This window comes from Artemia sp. Qi Xiang Cuo, chromosome 10, assembly GCF_049724085.1.
Source record: "Artemia sp. Qi Xiang Cuo chromosome 10, ASM4972408v1, whole genome shotgun sequence".
Lineage (NCBI taxonomy): Eukaryota > Metazoa > Arthropoda > Branchiopoda > Anostraca > Artemiidae > Artemia > Artemia sp. Qi Xiang Cuo.
Genome location: NC_142803.1, coordinates 22,511,925 through 22,539,659, shown reverse-complemented (window position 1 = coordinate 22,539,659; position 27,735 = coordinate 22,511,925). Strand labels below are relative to the sequence as shown.

The 27,735-nt window shown below is 36.1% G+C and overlaps 1 protein-coding gene across 1 annotated transcript in view; it reads left to right on the top strand.

Moving 5' to 3' along the window:
- Positions 1-27,735, top strand: part of LOC148947589 (WD repeat-containing protein 89) — a 77,604-nt gene that overhangs the window by 34,827 nt on the left and 15,042 nt on the right. The window contains exons 5-8 of the mRNA XM_089096159.1: positions 4,747-4,934; positions 8,255-8,386; positions 17,951-18,097; positions 22,801-22,895. Coding sequence (XP_088952285.1) covers positions 4,747-4,934; positions 8,255-8,386; positions 17,951-18,097; positions 22,801-22,895 — 562 coding nt within the window. The remainder of the gene's footprint in view (positions 1-4,746; positions 4,935-8,254; positions 8,387-17,950; positions 18,098-22,800; positions 22,896-27,735) is intronic.

The window sequence follows — 27,735 nt, the reverse complement described above, 5'->3', positions numbered from 1 at the left end:
ACCAATTTTTAGAAGACATCAGTTTGATCAAAACCGTTTTTTGTATCGAAGCCGTTGACTTTGATTTAACACTGAATTTCAGGAGCCATACGGCTTCTTCCAAAATTTAAAAAAGACAGTTAATCAAATCTGTTTTTTCCTTTTTATCAAAACCGTTGACTTCGATTTAAAGCTGTTTTTCAGGTGCCATAGGGCTTCTTCCAAAATATAAAAAAGACAGTTAATCAAAACCATTTTATTCTTTTTATCAAAACTGTTTTTTTTTGTTTTGTTTTTTTTATCGAAACAGTTGACTTTGATTTAAAATTGTTTTTCAGGAGCCACACGGCTTCTTCCAAAATTTAAAAAAGACAGTTAATCAAAACCATTTTATTCTTTTTATCAAAACTGTTTTTTCCTTTTCATCAAAACTGTTTGTTTTTTTTGAAGCCGTTGACTTTGATTTAAAACTGTTTTTCAGGTGCCATACGGCTTCTTCAGAAATTTTAACAAGACAGTCAATCAAAACCGTTTTTTTCTTTTTATCAAAACCGTTGACTTTAATCTAAAAACCGTTTTTTAGGTGCCACACGGCCTCTACCAAAAGACAGTTTACGCCTTCTGCTAACATATTTAAAAGACAATTTCATAGTAACTGTCTTCTTTTTTTACAAACACCATTGATTTTGATCTACAACTGTTTTTCAGGTGCCATACGGCTTCCGTTGCCCCTTTTGACATTCCAGTTGCTCTCATTAAAGCATTTGCATAAGAATTATCATTTCCCCTTCAGATAATTTTCAATAATATAACAAAAACAGGATTATTTCCAAAGAAAGGAAGAAAGGGTTTATTACTCCCATTCCAAAGAAAGGAGCAGCTAATGATTTCTCTGGTGTCCGGCCGATCACAGTTACGTCAGTTTTTAGCAGAATATACGGAAGCTTTGTTGCCGCATGGCTGAAAAAATATCTTTTGAAAGTAACTGATCGAAAGCAATTTGGTAACATCCCTAAGTGTTCGACAGTTCACTACCTCGTTGATTTAATTTATTTTATTTTAAAACACCCGGATGGTCGTGGAAAAAGGATAAGTTTAATTGCATTTGATTTCAGAAAAGCATTTGACATTGATGATTACCAAATCCTTTTAGAAAAATGGCAGAAAAAAATAAACCCAGCTTTAGGATGTAAATCATTAAGAGCTTCTTAACAAATAGAGAGTAAATTCTGAAGTATAAAGACCAATTTTCCACTTCTCTGCCAGTTTTTGTGGAATTCTACAAGGAACTGTGATCGGGCCGCTGGGCTTCCTCCTCATGATAAATGAAATTGCTGCTGAGCTGGATGACAGATGGAAATACGTTGACGACTTGTCCTTAACGGAAATCGTATCTAAGGATTCGAAGAGCAATGCTGCTGGTTTCATCGACCAAGTTACCTCAAAGGCGGCTGAACTAGACATGGTCTTGAATAAAGACAAATGCTCGGTCACGACATTTTCTTTTCTTCAGAATACTCTACTTACTTTTGAGCCTCCTATCACTTCTGAGCTAATAAGCCATAAAATATCTTTACTTGCTGTGGTGATTCCTTCTGACCTTTCATGGCGGGAGAAAACAAAAACAATTGCATAAAAATCTAACGGCACAATCCAAATGCAAGAAACACTGAAAAAATTTCGAGTTCCTAAGGACCAGCTGAAACTAATATTTCACACTTTCATCCCCCCCCCCCTTAGTTGAATACGCTTGTCCGGTTTGGCACTTTGCCCTTACCCAGGATAAAATTGATAAAATAGAACGAGTTCAGAAGAGATCACTGCAAATCATTTATGGCGGTTCCCCTCTACCTTACTCCTTTTACCTCAAGGAATTTGAACTTTAATCCCTTTCTTCCCGCCGAGAAAAATTATGCCAAATATTTGGCTCCTCCCTCCTTCAACATCCCATCTACCGATCATTCCTTCCCCCACCTTTTGTCCCTATAAGATCTCGGCCCCCCAGAGAGGGGGCTGAGAAGGTTCGGAAACTAACCTCAGTCCACTGTAACACCACCCGCTACAGTAAAAGCTTTGTGCCAAGCTTTGTGAAATATTACAATGATCACCCAAACCTTTGTCCAGTAACCCTATTCATAGCTGTTATTCTTCATGGGAATCGACAATTATTTCCGGCAAATTGTATTCAGTGGGAGATGTATCCAAGTTTCATCTTCAATTAGCTTCAACGCATCAACGCATATTCATTATCCCATGAGAGCGAACACAGAAAAATGGTGATTCGTGGTTCGCTCAAAATGTTACTTCATTCCCAGTACTCTTATCGTTTTCACAGGCCTTTGCATTTTCGGCCTTAGATTATTTGAAATTATACCAAGGGGGAACTTACTTTTTGATTGAGATGTGGGGTTGTTTCCACAGATGGAAATTAAGAGGCTAGTGCAGCCAAATCTTTCACGATGGCTGGCATCATCATATGGGCCAGAAACTGATTCTCTGCTCCTCTCAAATGTAAATTCGGGAGAGCGAAGAATTTGTTTTGTTTTTGATTGTGCTGCGCACAATGATTATCTACGAATCTTGAAGATTTCAACTTTCAAACATTAAGGTAGATGCTATATGATCTAGACCATGGTGGTCCTACGGTAAACAAGTGTCGAGGACGACCATTTTAGTGCGATGCGGTGGAAGTAGTTGCACAGACCAAGGTAGAAGAGAGAAAGCTAATAAATTTTTTACAGTTAAAGTTAAGTGCTTATTTTTATAAGGGTGGACCAAGGTAGCGGGTGGGCGGTCATTTATCTTACGGGGGGAGGTGTTGGGGTTCCACCCCTGTTTCTTTTCCTTTCAGATAAAGACCCGTTTTCCTTTTTCTCAATTATATTTGCTGATTGGATAATTTCAAAAGACAGGTTAAATTCCGTTACTAAGCGATAGTGGTTCTGCAATAGGTAAGATTTGAACCAAGTTTTATTTTTTACTTCCTGGTTTGGGAGTCATTGAAAGGTAAATCTAAGAGTTAGAATTGGGTTTGAATGGGGATGTAGCTGATTGGCTGGGCCAAGCGTAGGTCCACCCATATGAACAGTGGTGTGTAAAATATTAATATGTTTTAGTCTACGTTTTGACCCCGTTTGGGGAAGGATATTTCTATTGATATATGTGACCCTTTTGGAAGAATACAAGTAAGGTATTTTCTACAAACTGTGTACTATTTTCCGTAACCCAGGCAGGGTAGGAATAGATCTACGAGGTACCGTCATTATTATATTGACAGGGAGGTTTGTTACCTCCAAGGAGAGAGTTAAGAGATTTTCTAGCCGTAACCCAAGGCGGGTACATTTGGCTTTAGAAAGTGGCCATTTGACCACTCGATCGCGTTACCGTACCCGGGGACAGGGTATACTGTAAATCGGGTAGTACCAAACCCGATATTTGCAGAACCGGTGTGGTAGACACGGGCATAACATTATAATTTAGGGCCGGGGCTTTCCCCTCCAATAAGTGGTGACACCCGTATATTACCACGCCAGTGGCGTTGTGGCCTACCAGTATAACACTGGTGGTAAAACACCACGAACAGTGGTGCCAGCGGTAGCTAGCACCACGAATAGGTATAGTTTGAGCTAAAGATTTATATGAATAAAGTAAATGAATTTAAGTGTTTAGATATTAGATGGCGTTACCCTGATGTTTAGTCTAAAAAGACCCGATAAGTATAGTTTGAGCTAAAGATTCATATGAATAAAGTATATGAATTTAAGTGTTTAGATTTTAGATGGCGTTATCCTGATGTTTAGACTAAAAATACCCGATAGGTATAGTTTGAGCTAAAGATTCATATGAATAAAGTAAATGAATTTAAGTGTTTAGATTTTAGATGGCGTTACCCTGATGTTTAGATTAAAAAGACCCGATAAGTATAGTGTGAGCTAAAGATTTAAATGAATAAAGTAAATGAATTAAAGTGTTTAGCTTTTAGATGGCGTTATCCTGATGTTTAGACTAAAAATACCCGATAGGTATAGTTTGAGCTTCGGCTCAAACTATAAAAGTAAATTCGGCTCTATTAGAACTTGTTATAGACTTTTGAAATAAATATTATCTTATCTATCTTACCTCTGCAATGGTTATGAGTTGAGAAAAATTCACAGGAAGAATCTTTTCCTCTTGTTAACTCATTTTTGAAGAAGAAAACCCTTTTGTTTCAAGCATAAGGATGTCTTCGTTAGCTACCCTACTTTAAATAACCAATAAGTGTCTGTTACTCCCGGCCAATCATAAATTTGAAAACAATTTCAAGATATTATGCGAGGGCACCTGAAGCGAGTATTGCTCTATTATACGGTCAGAGAAAGTAACAGGTAGGTTTCTAAGAATATGAGCTACAATTTGTTTTGCCGGTACTAAGCACGTCCGGTACAACTACGGATTTTTGTAATATTATCACAAGTTCCAAAAATTTTCTGGGATGGAAAGAGATAGAGTACAAATCCTGCTTTTTTAACATTTCGTCATATTTTCAGAAACATATCAAGTTGTATTGCTAATTCTGAGCACTCAAAACAATACTAATACTTCTACTAACAACTTACCGCAGCACCAAGCCGCCTGAGGCAAGCACAGCTACGCACGCTCCAGTTACAGCTACTGGTCTTCTGACAGGTTCTTTGGCTAGTTCAAAACGTTTAGATTGGATTGTACCTATTATTTATTTGTTTATTATTATTTATTTATTTATTATTAATTTATTTATCTTCATTATAGATGATACAGAGGGGCCTGAACCACATCAATGGAAAGCGTTTTCAACTATGGATGTCAACTGTAGTGACAGTTTTATATGTGGAGGCACCGAGCAGATTGGAGATGACTGCTTTTTGTTATTTTTTGATGTGAGATACACAAAAACTCTTGGAGGCTATTGGGAGTCACACTCGGAAGACGTAACTAAGGTTTAATATCCTTTTATTCAATTTTTCTCCTTCATTTGTAGTTTGATTCCTTTCTTTAATGAATAGCAATTCTACTAATGACTCATTGCAGCATCAAGCCTTCTGAGGCTAACACAGCTACAAAACGTTCTTTCTTCACTCCACTCTATTTAAAGCCTCACTTTACCCATGTAGCTCTAATTTCTTTTGAATAAATTTTTGCGACATCCCCTCACCCTTCATTTAGGTCAAGGGAAAGGATACGGCACTAGACTTCTATACTTCAAGGATGCCCCACCCCTCATTTGGGGACGACTTACTTATCATTTGGCCTCGGATGGAGGGCCAAAGAGAGTTCATTTCATGTCAATGACAAGTATGTATAAATAGTTTATAATTAAGTCCACTATATAAGTTTTGTTGTTGTTAATCTCCTTAGAATGGCAACTTATTTAAAAATTCGTTCCAGTGAGAAATATAAAAAACCGTGGTAATTATTGCCCCTTTTCATATTGGCATTTATTTTCCTTTTTTCTGTTCTGTGGCGCATTTGGTGCCCTAGTTTTATTTATGATTTTGTTATTTTAGTTTTAAATGCGAAGGTTTCTGCTAGTTATCAATTGTCTCTCATACTATTAGATCTTTGACTAGCATGATGCTTCAGGTTTTCTTTACTTTGTTTATTTTTGGATACGTTATTTTTATACATTATATTTTTCCAATGTGTTTTGTTTTTTAGTGATAATTTTTATGTACCAGAGTTCTTTTAGTTAATTTTAACAATTATCTATTGTTTTGTTCTCTTAAGTTGAGATAAGAAGGGAATATGGCTCTATTAGAAGGGAATATGGCTCTATAAGAATATATGGCTCTATAAGAAGGGAATATGGCTCTATTAGAGCATATTATAGTCTCTTAAAAGGAAATATTATCCGGTACTTGAAGGCTACTGTATCGATACAATCAAAATTTTACTTTATTCTATCCATGCAATCATCGCCCATTGGAGCGATACAATCCTTTGGGGTAAAGAATATGATTAACTCAAAAGAGTGAAAACAGTCACTAGTGTAGAAACATTCACCAACGCTAACTAGCTTTGACTATGTGTTGGCGTTTATTTAATTAATAATGCAAAATTAATTTAATTAGCCTAATTGGCAAAGTTAGTTTGATCTCAGTTTCTTAGAAAATACACAGTTATAAAGTTTGACAACTGCGAAGAAACGCCAGTGGCGTTGATGATTTTTTTTTTCAGTTTTCGCTCTCACAAGTTGCCTGTACTCTTTGCTTTGGGGTAAAAAGAAAACAGAGACAAATACGTGCTACGATTGCAAAAATGTGACTTTGTTCAAGGGAGAAGGGGGGTTGTAAATCTCTAATCACTTCTTTTGAACAAAAATGGTGATATCAATGGTTTACTTTTTATTTTGTTTATTCTATATAATTTGTAATTAATGTCTGATATAATAAAACAAATATAATTTCATTTTGAGGGCTTTCACGCTCTTATTCAAAATTCTCAAAGAAGTTATTATAAGAAGTTATGTTCAGTTGAATTAGAATGAAAATGAATATATTCAAAATAGTATTTTATGGGAAATATTTGTCACTGTGTAGTTTCTTTAGAAACTTTGGCTACTATGGGCCGTAATTTCCTCTTTACTAGGTTGCATCTACTGATGCAACCATGATTATGATATATGTACCAATTATGTAGTAGAAGAATACAAAGACTTTACTTTTGATTGATCATGGATAAAATCTTTAGATAACGCATATTTTGATATGAAGGAGTTTAGTTTAAACTGTTTTGGTACTTTTGTTGGGATTTAGACATACTTAGCCTACTTAATGCCTAGCTCTTTGAGCTTTTATATGGCAACAGTGACAGCAAACACTTATATTGAAAAATTTGTGTAATCGTAATTAAAAAAATAACTTCCAAAAAACAAAATCGAGAAAAATAAGAAGGAAAAATTGAGCAAGATAAAAATGATAACAAATTTTTCAACAAAAGGCTTACTAGCAAAACATCAGGCCCTTAAATCCCTACATTTCAAATTCCTGCCTTAGAATTCTGTAGTGGGGATGTGGGTTTGATCCTAGCTGGGTAATACGGGACCCAGAGATCGAACCTAGCTGTAGTAACACACTGCAGGGCCTGGACTTTGATTGTGGCGATGAGATTATGTGAAACCGTGTCTATATTAATCCAAATAAGAAGAAGGAGAAAAAATAGGCAGTTGTAGCTGTAAACAAAAATTCTTGTATGCTTTCAGTTTTCTTGTGGAACAGGGAACTGGGCCCATCATTTAAATGTGTTGGGTGCGTACAATCTTAATAGGCACTCGGTGCAGACCAGCCTTTGCCTAGCATATTGTGAGTACAGTTTTCAAACAAGGTTAATGATTAAGAAATCGCTTGGTAATTACAAAAGCTAGTCACGAACTGTCAGTTAAAGGTCTGGCACTTGTCTGACACCGGAACTTAAAATTTAGGCCCTGTACTTGGCATCCTTATTAGAGGTGGGAAAGGTTAAGGTAGATGGAATCGACGATAAGTTAAACCCGGGGGAAAATTTCTATCCTTGTCTTTAATATAGACCAAGGTTTGAACTTTGCCCTGCTGGAAGATACTCAACCTCAGAGGTTGATATTACCTTAATACAAACCATCTGTTATCTAGCAGCTATTCCCTAAACGTTTTGGAGGAATGGCACTCATAAACATAAACGAATTATATCTTTATTGTTCAGCTAAACACAAAAGAATCACAATTCCGTTCCGTCGGAAACACAATTCCAACGGACGACTATGGTAACGTGAGACCATAAAAAAGGCCTGGCATACCTGGTCAGAGTTATCCGTCCCATCAAAAGTAACCCATCTAACTGACAACCATTGTTGAAATGGGTCGCACGAGTGCAGCTCCTTATTTCCCAAGGAATCTGAAGGTGTCCACGTATGTTTGTTTACAGTCAAATATTTTAAAATTATGCCCAACAAATAGAAGTCTTAAGCATAAACGAATTACATCTTTAGGGTTCAGCTACGTACAAAAGAATGAAATCACATTTCATCGGAGGATTTCACTATGGCAACATGGGGCGATGAAAAAAGGCGTGGTGTACCTAGTTGGTGTGGTGTTAACAGTCCCATAAAAAGTGACCCGTTCAACTGATAACCATAGTTACAAGAAGTGGACCAATCGATTGCGCAGACAACTCTCTAGAGATGGACGATTTGACTAGAAAATACCTAACATTTAATTGCGCGGGGAGGTAAAGGTGGTGTAAAATCACATTACTGTATCATATTCAGTATTGTCTCCAATTTTAGGTTCGTTTCCATCCCAATGACGCCAATTACTTGGCCAGTTCTTCTATAGATGGTTTAATCAACGTGTTTGACATAAGTAAAACATCAGAAGAAGACGCTCTTCTCTATACTCTTGGTTGTGAGGTGTCCCCTGTAAGTTTTTTAACTGTATTTTGTGACTTTTTACTATATATTTTAGTGAAATATTGCATTTGACTTTCCTGCTATCAAGATGAATTTATAAAAAGTCCGTATGCAAACGTTACCTTTCATATGAGCCTTTAAATAACTGTCCTCGATGTTTCAGTGTCCTACTAGCACTGCCAAATGAAGGAGACATCAGTTATGCACAGGCTAAGGTGTGGTTTTTTTCAGTTTTTAACTTGGTAGGCAGAAAACCTACAGTGAAAGTTCGCGGACGTGGGAATTTCACTGCTATACTTTTATTTTGATTTGTAACGGTGGGGGGGGGGGGGGTTCAACAGCCAATCTTCTGTACAAAATAGACGGAGGGGAGGAAACAGAAATAATTCATAGAAGCCATATTACTCTTTAGTGATTATCCCCTAATGGTGGAGGGGGAGGGGTTGTACTTGAGTTTTTAGACAGTGGAATTTAAGAGTGACTGCTTATTTATGTATGTCAGTTGTTAAAAAGAGAAACAAAATTTCAGAATCTATTAGCTACAAAAGGTGAATCTAATATATGCTTGCTATAAGCTTAAATTATCCTGCATAAAAAAACAGCATTAAATTTAATTCCAAAAAATTTAATAAAAGTGAACAACTTTGATTGAATAAATATTAATTGTCAATCTGAGTAAAGAACAAATGCGTTGCTACCAGCTGTCTCAATGAAATATAAAAGAGTGACTTGAACGGATGTTGGGGGAAAAGATAGTATTTCACTAGAATTTATAATCCAGCCCTTGTTATGTTCAGCTTAAAATTAATAATTATATATCTAATTTAGATATTGATGTTAATAACATGAATTCTTTAATTCTAAGTTCAGACTCTGCTAAAATACTCTGAAAAGACACTGAATTGGTTGACGTTGAAAGTAGTTGAAAAGCGCTATGAAACCGGTCAACGTTCGCTATGAAAACGTTGGTTTGTTCACGCCAGAATGACGAATTTCAGATAGTTTAACTAATGAGTATTTGAACCTAGTAACAGTCCAATGCATGAATCTGCGTCTGGAAACTCTATTATCTACGGTTTAAACTTAAATAATGTAATAATTAGTTAGCTGCTTAGGCTTTACCACATTTATTATCATGACGTCATATTTCGTTTTTTATAGCCTTGACCTGATAATTATGCTCAGTCAGTAGAACCTTTCAAAACTTTAAACAAAGATTAATGTAGACAATAAGTGGACAATTATAAGATGGCATAAACTCCACTCATTCGCCTACTTTCCACATTTTGAGATCAAAGTCACATAAAAAGACAACTATCGGGAACAACAGACGACGTAATAAATATTTAAAAAAGTAGCTGCAGATGACATGAAAGTTTCTTTGGATCCCAGTTCTTCGGCCTTACCCACGCTTGTTATCATGACGTTATATTTCCATTTTTTTTTCTTTTTCTAAACCTAATACTCGTACTCAGTGGAATGTTTAGAAATTTTAGCTGAAGATCAGTCAGCACGAGCGTAACTGTCTCCTTTCTGTAAACTTAGTTTTATCTTTAGTAACTCCATCCAGAGGGACAAGAGAATATGTTCAAACACTACTAAAAGCAGAAGTGACGATCATAGACTGGTATGATGCCTCCTTTCCATGTTTTAAGATCAAAGTACTGGACTGTCAGCCACGCAATGAAAAAATTATCTGGAACAACAGAGGATGTGTGAATATCTGAATACGTAGCAACGCATAGCATGATAGCTTCTTTGGATCCTAGTTCTTCGGGCGTACCACGCTTGTTATCGTGACGTCATGTTTCCAGTTTTTTTTATAGGACCTGATAGTTATGCTCAGTATAATATTTGATTTTATTATCTTCTCCCTTTTCCCCCCCTCTATCTTTCCTTTTCAATGTGTTTATATCATTTATTTTGATGGGCATGGTAGTTTTTGGTGTTGTTTATTTTATTTATTTATTTTTTCTTGTCCTTCTGTTTGATTTTAGTGCTATTATTTAATATAATATTCAGTTTCCCACTCTCACATACCAAAAAGCCCTTGTGGAGATCTAAAGCTTTGAAATTTTTTTCTGTGTTTCTTTTAAATAAATTGATTGATTGATTGATGGCACAAATATTTCAGAATTTTAGCCGAAGATCAGTCAATATGAGCATAAGTCTCCCTGTTCTGTAGAAACCGAGCAGATTTTTCTTATTTTTTTGCAACACTACCTAGTGACGGTAAGAGAATATGTGCAAACACTACTAAAAGTGCAAACGACGTTTATAGGCTGGCGGGACTATAGGTCCACTCAGTCGTCTCCTTTCCCAGTTTTAAGACCGATGTACGTGACGGTCAGTCACGCAAAAAGAAAACTATTGTAACAATAGACGATGGAATAGATATCGTGGTTGCAGTGGTAGTTACGACCTAGTGAGGAATGAACCATCGCCCATAGTAACCCAATTTTGTAAGAACAGTACAGTTAGTCTAAACGGATCTAAGGGTATTTATTCGAAACTGTTCAAGGGGTACGGCAGCTTTCTCGGCACCTCTCAGACAATAAGTTATGATAATTCTTTAGATATCATACTTTGTTGACTGAATGTGCAGTCAGCTGAAATAGATGATGGAGAAACTTCAGGACTGACAGCAGAGATGCAAGCATGGCTAGGCAGCACTTCAGTCAGCTGTGTACCGGTCTCTTTGATAGCACCATTTAGACTTTCTTCCTGCTGTTGGACAGCTGTTAACAGAAACTTTCTTAATTTAAAAATTTGGTAAGGATCCTTTAGCAAAGATATTAAATATCTTGATGTAATACGGATAGATCTTTCCGCATCTTTGTTCTTTGGGGAATTAAATTTTTGAAGTAGTTGTAGCACTGACATATTTTCTCGAAAGTAGTCTACAAATTCTTGGCTGCCATATACAAATAGGATTTTCACTAGATATAGGCATTTTTCAACATGCCTGAGACACTTTCTGTCAGTTAAGCGTTTCTGAACTGCAGAAAATAGCTCAATAGTAGTATCTTCAGTGGAAAGATGTATTAAACTGTCAATGAGATCCTTTGAGGGCTCTGAATTTTCGTTGCAGGTAATCTCTTGCACTAACTTTTCTATTTTTGTGAGAGACAATAATTTGTTCTTTATTTTTCTACGAATAGTTCTGAACCACATAATAAAAATCTTAGAGTTAACATGAAAGCTTTAACATGATTAGTGATAATTATTTCAACATGAAAATGATTATTATTGTTCAAAGAAAAATAATAATTGTGTTATTGTCCTTTTTTATTTTTGGTTTCGAACGAATATTTCAAGTCAAAATAAGATTTTTTTTTATTTTTTGTTTCAACACGAGATCCAGCGAGAATACAAAAATTCTCTTACGTTGAAAATATAGATGTTATAAATGAATACGTAGGCCGCCAGGAAAGTCTCCCGAAAATGGTCGGGGGGAGGGGCAAGTTAAATAAAAAGACTTATTGTCGTTAACTCACTTTGCTGGTTATTATGATAACGAGACTTTAGTTAATCAACGAGATTATGTCTCGATATCTCGCTTTGTTCTTTGTTATTAACAAAGAAATAATAAAAAGGAAACACACCAGTGCTCACAAATACCAAAAAGTAATTTCCCTTGTTTTTCAAGGGGGGGGGGGCTGTAATTATCCCGTGCGAGGTTTTCGACCATACTCATTCTAATTGTGCGTTTTCGATCAGACGTCAATTTCGAGTTATTTATTTTTTTAAATCGCCCTGGTTTTCTTTTCTTTATATACTTTTATTTTTAAATTGAACGGAAAAAATAATTACCATACGCGAGTCACTGCCAGATGACAATTTTTTCTCATTAAATCATTAATCCAGATATAGCGCCGCTCAATCTACTTTAAATCCTTGCATTTTATGGACTGAACAGAGTCAACAGAGAACTAGGGGAGTTGTCTTCTTTTAACGGTTCCATAGTTTCTTTCTGCAGGAAATAGGACAGATTCTAGATCTATTAGATAAGCTCTATCCTTTCCAAACTCTAGGCGAGCCCTCTTAGACTCACCATCGTATATTTGTGCTTTAAGGAAATTCGCCCAAACTATTACCGTTATTTGCCGTTAATTAACCCTTATTTACTATTAATATTCGACCTTTGGATAACTTATGCATTTTGAAATATTTTAAGTAATCGTAGCAAGCCCCCAGTTTTATTTATGTCATTCGAGACAAATCCTTCATGTCAGTCTTATCAACACTTTGTAAAGCTTCAATTAACTGATCTTTTGCCTTTATTTTGATACCTTTAGTGTCTTCGGAATCAACCATCTTGAGAACACCATTAGTGTGGACTTCTACTTGGTCTCTTATAGGATACATTTCCTTTAAAATGAGCGTTTAAACAGCTGTTTGTGATGTTTTAATGCCCCGCTAGCAGGGGAGAAAAAAAGAGAGGAAACATCAGTGCTACCCATGCAAAAAAAGTGATTTTTCTTGTTTTTCAAGGCAGAGGACTGTAAGTTTTCTGAGCAGGATTTCCAGCCATGGCGATTCCAATGTGTAATTTTTGTTTTAATCTGACGCCATTTTTAAGGCGTTTCAGCTTCTTTTTTAGAAATTCCCTTAATTTTCTCCAAGACACAAAGCGTTGAAAAAACAGAAATATTGTGTCATCCTGTTGCCGCTTGTTTTCGATCAATTTCACTAAAGAAAGCAGTGTATTGTTAAAAGCAGTGTAGTGTATTGTTAGCACAAGTCGATCAGGTTGAACAAAAATTGTGGTCATTTTGCAGGTGGCAATAGTATCCGGTCGCCAAAGACTTACAGTCCCTTGGCTTAAACGACAAGGAAGATCTATTTGCTTGAAAAACAAGGAGAGTGGCTGAAACCACGAAATTCTGCATCGAAAGAATCTTTTCCCCCGTTTTTCCTCCATTACCAGTGGGGCAACTGATCATCTCCCTTATCATACCCTGAAAGGTCCACATTAGTATACTTAGTCATTCTGGAGTTACGCCCTTTTGAGAGCCCGTATACACAACGTGTTTTGATTTAGTTCAGCACTCTCCTAAGCTTTCTCTGAAAGGCTCACGCGGTGAGGGGGTTGATGCCCCCAAAGGCATAATTAAAGGATCTTTGAACTATGCTGAAGAAAGTAGACGTCTCAAAATTGTGATTGGATGTTTTTTGGAAAATGATGGTCTTGGGAGGGGTGGTGGTTGTTGTTGCACTCAATTCACTTTTGAATCTTAAAAAGAGCACTGCAACTTCCAATTTACAACTGAATGAGCCCTATTCAAAGTTTATACGATCACTCAATTCATAAAAACCTTAAATGTTAACAACGGGCAATTAATATAACCTACAGCCATTGCCCCGAGGGCCGTGGGGGAGGGGGGTGTCATTCCTAAAGACATAATTACTGGACCTTTCAATTATGCTTAACAAAATGGCAATCTCAAAATTTTTATTTAATGTGTTTAGGGAAATGCTGGGCGAGAAGGAGAGGAAGGGGGGCGATTGCTCTTCAATCACTTTCGACTATTAAAAAGGGCACCCGTAAAAACCTTGTTCTCCCCCGGGTCATAACTTGCATCAAAAGTTTCAAATCAAAATCAAAATTTTGATTTGATGTATTTGGGAAATGATGGGCAGTGGAGGCTGGTTGCCCTCTAGTCACTTTCAACTATTATTTAGGGCGATAGAACTTGCAAAATCCAATCGAATGAACACCTTTCGAAGTTTCTCCGACAACTCCTTCTATACGAAGTGCCCTGGTGTCGTTACCCCCCCCCCCCCCCAAAAAAAAAATGATAATAATAATAATACATTGTGTCCAACTCGCTCTTTATTTAGGCAGCTGTATTACGTTACCTGTGATACGCTCTTTCTTGGTTATCCATGAAGCGGCAATAGCCTACCATATATGCCGTCATTTGGTGTTATATCATACTGTCATCGGAAGTATATATACTGATAACATTTGGAGGTAATTGAACATTCGGAATTGGTCAACAATTGCTCAAAAATTTCAGTGGCAATAAATTAAGTGACGTCATCTGTGCGTTCTATCATCTTGTTTATTAAGATGCAGTTTTTGTCACAAATTGGGTAGGCTATATAACACGGGAGATTTGTGATTTATTATTTTGCTGTCATCGAAAGTGCATATACTGATAACATTTGGAAGTAATTGAACATTCGGAATTGGTCAAAAATTTCTCAGAAATTTCAGTGACAAAAAATTAAGTGACGTCATCTGTGTGTTCTATCATCTTGTATATTAGGATGCAGTTTTTGTCGAAAGTTGGGAGAGGATTTTTGATATATTATTACGCTGTCGTTGAAAGTGTCTATACTGATAACATTTGGAAGTAATTGAACATTTGGAAGTGGTCAACAATTGTTCACAAATTTAAGTGATGATATTTCTGTTTTCTGTCATCTTGTTTATTAAGATGCAGTTTTATCAAAAGTCAGGTGGGGACGGGGTATATAAGAGGGGGTATTTCTTATGTATTATTGCGCTGTCATCGGAAGCGTATATACTGACAACATTTGGAAGTAATTGAACATTCGGAAGTGGTCAACAGTTGCTCACAAATTTCAGTGACAAAAAACTAAGTGAGCATGCAGGACGGGATATTCGTGATGTATTATTGTGCTGTCATCGAAAGTGTATATGTTACTGTGAATGTCCGAAAGCTGGTTAATGTCGACATTCACATGTGAATGTTCGAAATTTATTTTTCTCTCCTTGGATTTCAATTAGCCTTATGCAAGCTTTGATGGTAAAAGTTAAAGTTAGGTTAGGTTAAACTATGATATAAATGTCAGAAATGGGTTGAAAGCCTAACCTAACCTGTCACCATCAAACCTTGTATAAAACTAAAAAAGCTGACTGGTAACACTGACTAATTCCAAGGAGAAAAAGACGTATTTCGGAAATTCACCGGTGAATGTCGACATTCACCAATTTTGGATAGTCACAGTAACATATATACTAATAAAATTTGGAAGTAATTGAACATTCGGAAATGATCAATAATTGGTCACAAATTTAAGTGACAAAATGAATGCGTGTGTACAAACAAGACACCCAGTTATTGAAAACGAGTTACAGCAAGAAAAATATCAGTTGCGCAATTTTGGTTGTAGCGATGCCAAATACAGAAAAAAAACTGGGTGACAAAATCAGCAAAATATTAGCTAAAAATATGAGGCCAAAACAGCTGTCTTTGGGAACACCTGTCTAGTTGTCTCTGGGAATTAACGAATTGTTATAGAGGAAAAGCGTCATCAAATTTAGCCATTTTTCTTTTTTGATTTATTTTCTCAAGTCAGCATGGTGATGCTGATAAAAATATAATACTGCCTTTAAAATTTTATAATTATGAAACGAGAAAAAAGAAACACACTTAGATTATCCAGGTTTTCAGTATGAATAGACCTAAGATAGGGCTGAGTTGGCAAAATATTTTTATTTTAATGTCCTTTGGACTTTGAAGTCATAAAGCCTTCAAGAAAATTCATGACTTTTTGGTTGTAGTCTCAGTCATAACTTCTTTTCAAAATTAACAGCATTACATGCTAACCGAAGGATTGTTTCACAGGAGAATAGTTAAGTCCATTTTAAGTTTTTATTTTATTATTTTGTTTTTGCCAGTCGCTTTTGTTTGTTCATGGAAGTAGCTGGCTATTTGTATATGTCAGTATTAATTTTATATATACATTAGCTAGGCTGTTTTAGTTGTATATGTATTTTTATTTGTAATATTTTAGTTTTAGATTCTAGATTTTTTAGTTTTTTTCTTTCTCTCTCGTTTGTTTCTCTCTACGCTGAAGACGCCTTGTTGTAAATGGGTGAAACATTCGTTTGATTGTTGTTCTTTTCTTTTCCTTCATACTGGCCATAGGCCCGTTTTTCGTTTTCAGATTTATATCTTTGTTTCGGATACACATAATATCTTCTGTTTTACTCAGGTATCTGTGTCGTTTCCAAATCATACACTTGGAAATTTCTTGGAATCTAAGCATAGCTACCGATACTTAAGAGCTTTTCTGCTAAGCTAATTTGTGAGCAATGGCTAATTTACATAGTTCAGGATCATAGTGGGGGCTATGTTGACTTTTTGTCTCAGTTCTTTCAGAATAAGCTCAACACACAATTTTACACTATAGAACTTTAGTGTAAAGAGCGGGGTTTCAGGAGGGGGAGCCAATAAACTATGAAAAGTTTTAAAGTTGTTTAAAAATGCTTTTTATTCCATACCAATGGCCGTTGCGTTAGAGCAGTAGTTCTTAAAGAACTGAGGCAAAATGTCAAACATAAAGAGCGGAGGGTTGGGAAGGGAGCAGCCGGGCTCAAATATGGAATAATCTTTGTTCGTTTTAAGTTTTAATATCGCTCCTCACCTTTTTTATTTATACGTTTTTTTAAATCATTATATATCTACAGCATATGTACTTGTACTTTTATTTGGGTCAGGGGACAAGCTATTTAGCGTTCCCTGGAGAAAGGATCTGGCAGACTGTTTAGTTCCACAGGTTGCGGTCTTGCACTAATGGGGTGATGATTCCGGGTCATGAAGGGTCCCCTCTAAGACCCTGTCTCTAAACCACCAATCGGCTCGAGTTCAGACTTAATGATGTTAAAATTGGTTTTGATTTGTCCTCCATTCCGTTTTCTTCAATCTGCCTGGGTTTTGAACATACGTTTCAGCACCCCACAATGAGGGATTGTCGACGTTTTACATTGAAGTGTTGACGTTCGAAGTGGTCGGCTTGTTGACTTTTTGTTGGGGTTGCTGGAACCTCCAACGTATCACTTGCTGGGAATGCCGAAGTCAGAAGTTTTTTTTTTCTTCGATTCGCGGGAATATAATGCAGTCATAATCTGTCATTTCCTTCGATTCGCGGGAATATATCTAGCTGACGGGTTCCCAGTCAGAGGGTACCTTTTCTCCGAATTAGGTGTCCGCCAAGGTTAGGTTGGCACGGCCGTTGCCACCCTTCTGTCGCAATGAGGTCGCCTAGATCGAGCATTTAATATGCGAAATCTTGGAAAGGGGGCTAATGCCCTCCCTCTAATTGACGCCACTGCTCACAGATATGACGAAAATTATTTACGAAGTTTGTCAATTTCTGAAGATGACAAATTTAACAAACTATTTAAAATGAGTTTATTTTTATTCAGTTTGTACAATGTTTTAATTTCATCAACCAAATTTATTTTTGCAAGGCTACTTGGCAGAAACTAGCCCAAAATACCAGTACAGCTTTTAAGTTTCTAATAAAACTGGACGTTGAAATATCCAGTGTTAAAGGTGAATGAGAAAAACGAGGGTTAGTAGTTTAAGAACTTGGTTACTAATACATGTAATTTGTTTGACACATTTCAGTTAAAACTACAATTCGCATCGTGTTTTTTTTCGAAGTTTACCTAATATAAAGATAGAGGCTGAACGCCCTTTAACGTCCTGCTTCCCTATCAATGGGTGATAGCTATTAACAATATGCTAGGTAATAACTTGAAGTAAATTTAATAGTTACTTTTAAATTATTATTTGTTTAATTGTTTCGCAGGACACTTTGAAATGGCTCAAAAGAAGTAATGCTATCTATAACCATTTGGGTGTAGTCTGTCAGTCAGAAGAATATCAACTATGGGATATTGAAGAGAGTATGCCTGCATTCAAATTTGAAAGAGAAACATTATCAAAAGCGCTTATGGTAACGTCATCATCTCTATAACCCCTATTCTCTATCCCTATCACTATTCGTATATTTCTCTCCTTAATTTCTTTTATCCTCTCTCTTTGCTTCTTTTTCCTTGTATATTTCTTTTGCCTTGGAGCTTATCAAATTTGCTTATTAAACCATTCTCTTGTTTACTTTCTTTGTCTGTATACCTGAAGGATGAAGACACTCCAGAGCCATTGATGGCGCACAGGCTGTCGAAGTGACATTTTAGTTGCTGGTGCTCTTACAGGGGTAGGTAGCAGACCTGTCGCTCAACCTTGCGACAGCACAAATCGAACTCAAAGCTCTGTAATGCTAAGCACAGCATCAAATCACTGTGCTGCCATAGGGTATCTTTATGTTTATTCAAGGAAATTTTCATCTTTTAGACTATTTTCTTGTTTTCCATATTATCCTTATTGTCTAATAATAAGTCTAAACAAGGTGAGAAATGATTTTGTTACTCTACTATGCTGTAGGAATTAAAAACAAATTGTGCCAATAATTAATTGTTAATGATATTTATTGTTAACAAATCATTATTATTAATTAATTATGATGAAAAATTTATACGCAATTATAACTAATTAAATAATTAATCGCTATCGCTACCCATTTGAATTAGATAACCTCAAAATAATTGTAAGTTTTAATCCCCTGAAAGTCAGTTTTTGGGAAAAGTTTTGGAAATTGTTATGATGCATTTATTCTCTGATTCATCCACCTAACAAAGAAGACCAGTGGTGGTTCTGGTCTCTCTTGCGCCCGGTGTAAAATCTTGGTTAGTGTCCCCCCCCCCACCCCTGTCTCCCAAAAAATTTTCATTTATTAACAAAATTTGAATACATATATCACAAAAAAATTAAAATTAATTAAATTCGGTCTACTTACTTCTATTTTCGAGGAATGGTAATGAAGATATGGGGGAAATGAAAACAATGGATTCAATTTTCTTATACTTACTGCTAACTGCGACCTCTACTTTTTTTAAATAAAAATAAAATTCCAAAAATTGCAATATGACTCTAACTGTTAGATTATTTATCTGAAATTTTCTATTTATAGGCGAGATCTTAGCTATCGTATTAAGAAGGGGCTTCCTTGACTAGGTCGTAATAGCGTCGTATGGTAATATACATTGGAGTGTGATACCCAAATTTACCAATATTCGTAGTTAATGTTCTCCACACCTACAATACCTAACCTCTAATTTGTTCCCTAATATTTATACTAATTCTTATCCATCGCATTTTGTGTGAGATTCAGCGCATAGATAAGAAAAGTACTATTCCAATATTCTATATTTGTTTTTTCATAATATATTTCTTAAATCTTCACTCTGATTGATCAATCATAAAGATAACGCTTGAAAGCTGAACATAGCACAGCTCATCATCACCAACATAGCTCAACTCATCAAATTACGCACGGGGTACACTATCAGGTCATCTCTAATTTTACCATAAGTATGACTATTGGATTTTGGGCATTAAATTGACGATAGCAGCGTACCAAAATTACGCATTGGTTACATTGGCGCTAGTTGTGCGTTATTTTGATTCTATTGAAATGTGTGATTTTGGGTATTAGTCTCCTATAGTCCTTTGACTGGGGTAGGATTTTTGTAAAATTGATGCCCCTGCCACATTATAGTCAGGATAGTCGTTAAAATGAAAATTACTCATTTGTAACTTCAATATACCTTTTCAAGTTACTACTCTTAGCTTTTTCTGAGATATTGCTGGCACGCCCTCTTTTGACAACCTGTATTCACATTTGCACATACGTATTGTAATTTGGTTTAGTTCAACATCCCCTTCACCATTCCCTAAATGTTTCACCTAAAACCATTAGACTTAGTAGTATCATAGTAGTAGTAGGAGTAGCATGCATATATTGCCTTGGCCAGTTCAACATCCCCTTCAACATGCCCTGAAAGTTTCAACTTAATACCCTAAGCCGTTCCTGGATTAAAATTTACCCCAGTTATGTACGCTGTTTATAGTTGCTTGAGTTGAACATTGTTCAATTTTCAGAGTCAAGAGTTAAGGCATAATTTTTTGAAACTTATAGGCCTATTACTTCATTTTGGCACCTAAAATCACATATAAATTATTTAATAAATTGTTATGATAGAAACAGAATAAGTTTTTTGAACAAAAAAGTTCACACACGTCCTTTAGGTGTGACAGACACGATATAGACCTAACGTTTTTAGGTATAGGCCTAACCAATACATTATAATTGTACCCTTGTTGGTTACAGTTTAGAGATCCTTGTACAATACGGTACATTCAGATATTTTATGGCACAATCCAAAATTTCTGTTAATTTTTGGTACATTTGATTATATTTGCCAGTATAAGTTTCCTTTTTTCGAACTTTTCCTCCAGTCAGCTCTTAAGAATATTAAATAAAAAATAGGTTTTTCTACTTCACGCAAGGAGGAACATTAAAACTTAAAACGAACCAAAATTATTTCCTATATGATGGGGGCTGCCCCCTCCTAAATACTCCTCTCCATGCTAAAGTGTTTTAGTACTTTTAAAAAAGGTTCTGACTCTACTTAGTGACCCTCGTGTTTCAGGAATCATTCTTAAAGATTTGGGACAAAAGGTCGACACTTTAGCGTAAAGAGCGGGGTTTTGATCTGGGGCAGCCCCCCTAATATAGGGAATAATTTCTAATAGTTTAGGTTTTAATCTTGCTTCTTACTCTCAGTAGAAAAGCCTTCTTTTTTTAAACTTAATTAATGATCGTTATTAAAATAATCTCAGGAAATACACCTTCCCCTCCATGGGAAATCCCCCCACACGAAAATTCCTCCATGGAAAGCTCCTCCTGTGTAAAATCCTTTCCCCCTGAGAAACTACCCTCGGACAATTCCATCCTCGCTGTAAATTCACCCAAAAAACTTCCTGCGCACGATTCCGCCTGAAAAAAAACTCCTTTGAAAGAAGTTTTTCTCCTTTGAAAGAAGAATTATTTTTATTTAATTTCTAATCATTTTTAAGGTCATGGCGTAATCCCTTTATGTGGGAAATTTTTCTGGGTACCCTCCTAATTAAAAGTATCTGCCGCGGAAAATTTCCCCATGGAGAGTTTCTCCAGGTGATAATTCCCCCATGGGGGAATTTCTCCTGTGGAAAATCCCCCGCCCACGCAAAAATCCCCCAGGAATTCCAACTCCGCTGAAAATTCCCAACATCTCCCCTGAACATTCCCAACTCCCCTGAACAATTCCTTTAACATCTTCATGTGTAAAATTGAGTCGGCAAGGAAAAAAATACAATAAATAGAAATAATTTCTTATAGGAATTCTGGCAACTTCCCTCCCCATGGAAAATTCTCCCCGTGGAAAATCTCCACAGTAGAAAATTCCCCTCCCCCATAAAGTCTCTGTATACTTCCCAATAATAATTATTATACGTAAACAATGGGCAAATTTTGTAACTTATAGCCCTATCCCCAGGGGCTATGGGGAGTCATGTTGTCCGCAAAGACATAGTTGTTGGACCTTTCAACTATACTAAGCAGAATGGTTATCCCAAAAATTTGATAGGATGACTTTGGGGACAAATGGGTCTGGGAGGGGGACTCGTTGCCTTCTATTTTTTTTTTTCATTTAAAAAGGGAACTAGAACCTTAAGTTTCCGTTTAAATAAGCCCTCTACCGATATTCTAAGACTATTATTCGATTCGATCACCCTTGGGAAAAACAAACAACAAAAAGAACCAATAAAGACGCATCCTTGATCTTTCTTTTAGCGATTGAGTGTTTCTAGTCACCTGTGAGGACCTTTTTTCGAATCTGTACTTGTTCCTCTTTTCTTCGACATTAATATAATTTACTTACATTAAAATATGAATATATGATATTTATAAAATTAGTTCATATAAATCAATATTAAAATTAATATAAATTTATATGAAATTAACATACGAATTAATTTAGCATACGATATATGTTAAATTAATTTTTGTATTTTTTAACTAATAATACTATATTAATGTATACATTATAAGAATATTATAATATATACAATATATTAATATAAGTAAAACAACAAATATATAAAATATTTTATCAAAGAAACTTCTTTGATTATACAATTTCAAAGTCTTAAAGTACAATGGACAGTGAAATGAAATATGAACTATTAAGTTGGTTGAGTTGAAACTTACACAGCCCTATATATCTTAAAAAAAAAATTAGGAAAAAACGGGAATTAAATTTTCAATGACAAAAACCTTCGTATGCAGTTATGCAGATTTTGATAGTACGACTCCCAAATTTAAAGTAAATAAACGTGGGTGGAAAATCAGCAAAAAAAGGCTAAATCGCACGGCATCAAATAGCTTAAGAAGATTTAGCTTTCTTTTGAAGATGTATTCGTCTTTAGGAGTTGAATTCCTGCGAAAGAAAATCGTCGTTAAATTTCACAAATTAGTTTCGCTTATTTATTTTGACGGTTTATCTTGGCAACACTGACGAAAATATGATATCGTCCTAAAACATCATAATTTTGAAACAAATAAAAGAAAAATGTTAGAAAACGATGATTTTTGGTTATGGATAGACCTAAGATGTGCCTTGGGGGGGGGGGAGTGAGAAATATTTGAAATATTTTTTTTTTGGATGTCCTTGGTACTCTAAAAAGTTTTTCCTTGTAAAATATTCTTTTCCATTTCAGAGAACATCTCCAGAAGCATGTTATCTTGTCAACAGTTTTCAGTTTGATGATAGTGATGACGTTTTCATTCTTGGAGGATCTAAAAGAAAACACGGGTTGGTCTATTCTTTTCTTTTCAATTTACTACTCAAAACATGTTCTTTCTGCGGATTGAAACAATAATAATAATTTATTTAAAACTCACTTTTATACAAAACAAGCGGAGTAAATTACAACACTAAAAAGGAAGAAAAACCAAATACACAGAAACAAAGATAACTTAAACCTTAATCACTGACAAAAACACACGGACAATATTATGGTTAAGGACATAGGGACACAAAGGCATGTCTTGTAAAATTAGTACTAAGCAATAATCTATAAATCTATAATATGGTTGATTAATAATTTAATCTTTAAAAACGGCAATTGCTTCTAGTACTGAGAAAAATGTTCAGCAATTTGTCTCTTATTTTACCAGACTTTTAACAATAACGCTTATACTCGATAGTTGACGCTTGACTTAGCTTCTCTTATGGATTTATTACGTTATAATATTGGTTTATTTATTTAGATAACTTCGGAGACCACACTGCCTTTCTATGACGATAAAATAAAAGTTCAAAATAGGGGTAAAATCCTTTTTAATAGACAGTGTATAATAAATTTCACAAAAAATACCGGATATTTCGGTCACATATACAGTGGCCGTCGTCAGTAGTTTTACTACTGATGCATCAGTCATGCTTGATTTTTGTGTTCAAGTTTCTAGCTGGTGAATTCCCGTCTGCATTTAAAACATTATTTCGACCAACCTCGGAGCAGCATAATGCAAATACCCGATCATCATCAAACCTGCAAATACCCTTCACCCCAACTGTACAGTTAGATTTTACTCTGAATATAACTTGTGCAAGGTCATGGAACCTGTTCCCAGAAGAACTGAGAGATAGGAGCTCCCTCGCGTCATTTATAAGAAGAGTAAAAAATTATTAGCATTGGAAAAGATTAGTTAAATAATAGTAAAAAAAAATTATAAAACATACTAAATATGAATAGATAAAAATAAAGTTAAAATTTTATTTTATTTCGGTATAATGATGAGGCGGTTTCCCCTGGGGCAAAGGGCAGGAGGATATTTGGTAGATATGTTGCAAAAAAAGGAAGGGTAAAGATGTTTCTGAGAGTAGGAGCAGTGACCTCGCTGCGTATTATATTTAAAAGGTAGTGATTGAGGATATCGGCGTCCAGGAATTGACTGAGTATTTTTATTATGTGTAATTTATTATTTGAATTGATACATGAAACTCCCATCTGCAATCTTCGGAACAGGGTTGATGACCGCACTAGTAACTGTTCGAGTACAGTGATCACAGTTGGGGTCAAGTATTGAGTTCTGAAAATGATCGGGCATTTGCATTACGCTGAAGAAGGAGGAGCAATTTGTTAGATGTTTTACCAGCAGAAATTTGAATACAAAAATCGGCATACTGATGATGCAGTGTTCTTTAGTATCTTTATTAATCCAAGATTCCGGGATATCTTCAGCTCTACTGCTTGAATGTGATGCAGGAATGACAGGTTCTCATCAAGCAGGACTCCCAGGTATTTTTCAAAGCGCTTTTCTGGCCTGCTGATCAAACCTCTGGACGTTTTGATACCACACACCTCCGGATGGACATTTCTGACCCGGCAAAAAAATAAAACGCAAGATTTATCAACGTTAATCACAAGTTGGTTAGAATCCATCCAGAGATATGTCTTCTCAAGAACAACCCTGAGCTTGGAAATGAGTGCTGTTTAACCCCTTTCAAAGCAGCCTAGTGTGTTATCATCTGCAAAAGCCACAGGATCATCATCATCTACAGGCTGAAAAGAAGCTTCATCAGGACATAGCTTACAACATCAAAGAATAGTGCGTGCTGGGTTTAATACGCTACTCAGAACGTTAACGTGAATCAGGGACAGTAGTGATCCTAATATTGACCCTTGGGGGACACTGCAATTGACTACTACATTATTTCTGGATAAACTGATCAGGTAAGTAAGAGGCTCTATGATTGACGGAGCAACTGCTTTTAACACACTAATGTGTACTCGGCCGGATCCAGAAACAGAATTTCCTCTTAGTTTTCGTATAATCAACAGAATTTCAGGTGGAGAGACAGGAGTGACAGCCGTTGACTTGGTGCATGCTGGGCCTAGGTAATATCTAAAACTCGTCACGGGGTTTTGGACAGAATTTGCTTCTTTTTTTCCACCTCTGCAAAAAAAAAAAAAAAAAATCTTAGTGCATTTGCAACGTTTTCTGGCTCCGATATAGTTTCCCCATTTACAGATAAATTTGAATGAAGCTCAGGTGGGGCACTGCAGGAATGCGTTAAAGAGTTTACAACCTTCCATATCTTCTATGAATCTTTCCCACTCTCAGCTGTTTTTCGAATGAAATAATTTCTCTTAGCTTTACGTAAAATTGATCAAAGACATTTTTTATATTCAATATATTTCTCAAGTGTCGCTATAAAAGGGTCATTTATATGATTTGTCCAAAGCTCATTTTTCTTATTAATACACTGGAGCAGTCCATGACTAATCCAAGGACTAATGGGCTGATTTTTCTGTCCAGTCTTCCTTGTATGCTTTTTAGAGCAGTGATCGGTATACTTTCTCATAAAAACATTATGGAATTCCTCAAATCCTACATTAACATCTTCTGTATTCATAACATTATCCTAGGATGTGCTTTCCAGGACTTGTTTAAGGGTTTCTAGGTTCTCATCATTTAATTTCCACGTGACAAATCCCTGCGTAGGCGTGGCATTGGGCTTAGGACCTTTGTGCTGTATTTTAAAATTTGTAAGCAGAAGGAAGTGATCAGAAGTGTCACATAGCAAGACAGAGATCGATATTGGATGCAGCGTTGAAAAAATGTTGTCAATCAATGAGTAGGAAGTGGTAGTTACTCGAGCAGGTATCGTAGTTGAGGGATAAATGTTCGAAGCAGACATCATACTGAACAGATATATCGCACCTGATGATAGAGGAAGAGTTAGATTGATGTTAAAGTCCCCCCCATTACGATAGATTCGTTCCCTTATTTCTCCAGAAGATCAGATATTTGGCCTAAGTTTTCCAAGAACGAAGAGACAGATCCTGCTGGTGGACGGTGTACTTCTTCAAGTGTTATTTTCTTCTGCGGAGGTAAAATTATTTCCAAGAAGGGAGATTTATAAACTCCTTTGAAATTCTGGGTTAATTCTTTATTGATGCAGGCTGAGTATTCTTGCCGCTTGTAAATAGCCAAGCCTCCTCTATTCATTGTAGATCTGTGCAGGAATTGGGAAGAGTGGCCAGGTATTTCTAAAAGGGTATCGATGCGCCTTATTGAAACGTTTCGCAAATGCCGACTACAGCAGGCTGCTGCTGTTGGGAAAAATACGTCGCATCAAAAAACAAAGAGCATAACCCTTGACAGTTTTAGCTAGATAACAGTGAGCTGAGAGTCAGAGCGTCTCTTAGTAACATTACATACCTTTTCATATCGGCTTCTAGGAAATTTACTCTTATCAAACATTAAGGAATCTGATTCATTACTAATTTCAACATCAAAAACTTTTTCCAGATCCAAAAAATTTTCTTCCAACTCTGTTAATCTTGCATTATTTTGACCTGTTGATAAAGAGGCGTCCCCCGGGAGGTTAGAACAGGAATTCATAACTTACCACCTACTCGAGAGAGGCAATGGCTGTATTTTTGAAAGGAGTAGTAGACCACTTTGGAGTCTGCAAACCCGAACTTTTCTTACCGCACTGAAAAAAACAAGACAAACAAGGACACACGAAAAGAAAAAACATCTCTTTGGATCAACAGAAAATAACAACTTCAAGATTAAGCAAACGTCAAGTAAACAATAATACTCTCTGGGGGAGCAGTTATAATACTTTTTAATTAATATGTTTCACTTATTTCTTTTACCACCATAATTTATCAATATTCTCTCCAAATCCTACCACAATCTGTACTATAGCAGCCCCAACAACTCACTAAATTAAAAAAAAATATATTAGAACGACTCTGTGCATTCGAATCAATTTCATTGGGATTGTCTGGCTTAACGCGGGGAAGCTTCAAGCTTGAGTGGAGGAGTCATCTTGCAGTTTCGTTCATTGCGACTTCTTTGATTTTTTGGTTTCTAACCAAAGTTTGATTCCTTGTTTAATCAGACGCGTTTCTGCCATATTCTCACTCGCTATTTTTGACGTTCTTAGCTTGTAGCCAAGAGATAATAGTTCTTTCCGTCTTTTACCGAGACCATTAGGCAAGTCCACAGACACACTCAAACCAGTTTGTTTTAACTTACCACACTCTTTCATTATTTCCGACCGGTCAAAATTTTCTAGGCTTGCGAAAAGTGGATCGGCGGACTTTTTTCTCTGCGTACTGTTTCTAAGGGTTGGGCTGCTAGGAATAGACGACTCGGAGTTTGATGTATCCTTCGAAATTCGGAATACAAAACTTGTACGTATCTGGTTAGCATTAGCTATTCCCAGTTTTGACCCAAAGAAGCTATTTACTTTCTGACGGAGGTCTTCGCCTTCTGAAAATTCTAGGCTGTGGATAACAAGATTATTCCTTCTCGAGTACAGTTCAGAGCGAAGAGCAGTCGTTTTCACTTTAACAAGCTCAGATATAAGCAGTCTATTTTCCGACCTAAGAAGCTTGTTTTCTTGCTGGAGCTTTGCAATCGTCTGTTGGATTTCATCCGCATGGTTATCGAAATGTTGTTTTGTGAGTGACATAATTATTTACTATAATGCCGCTATGCTTTTAGGTTATTCTTAAAAAATCGTAGAATGAGACTTACTCTCAAGGGCCCCTGTATAGTAATAGAACCAACTATCACTCGGGTCCTGCTTTCAGCAACTTCAGTGGTTAAAGAAAAAATCCCAATTCGGA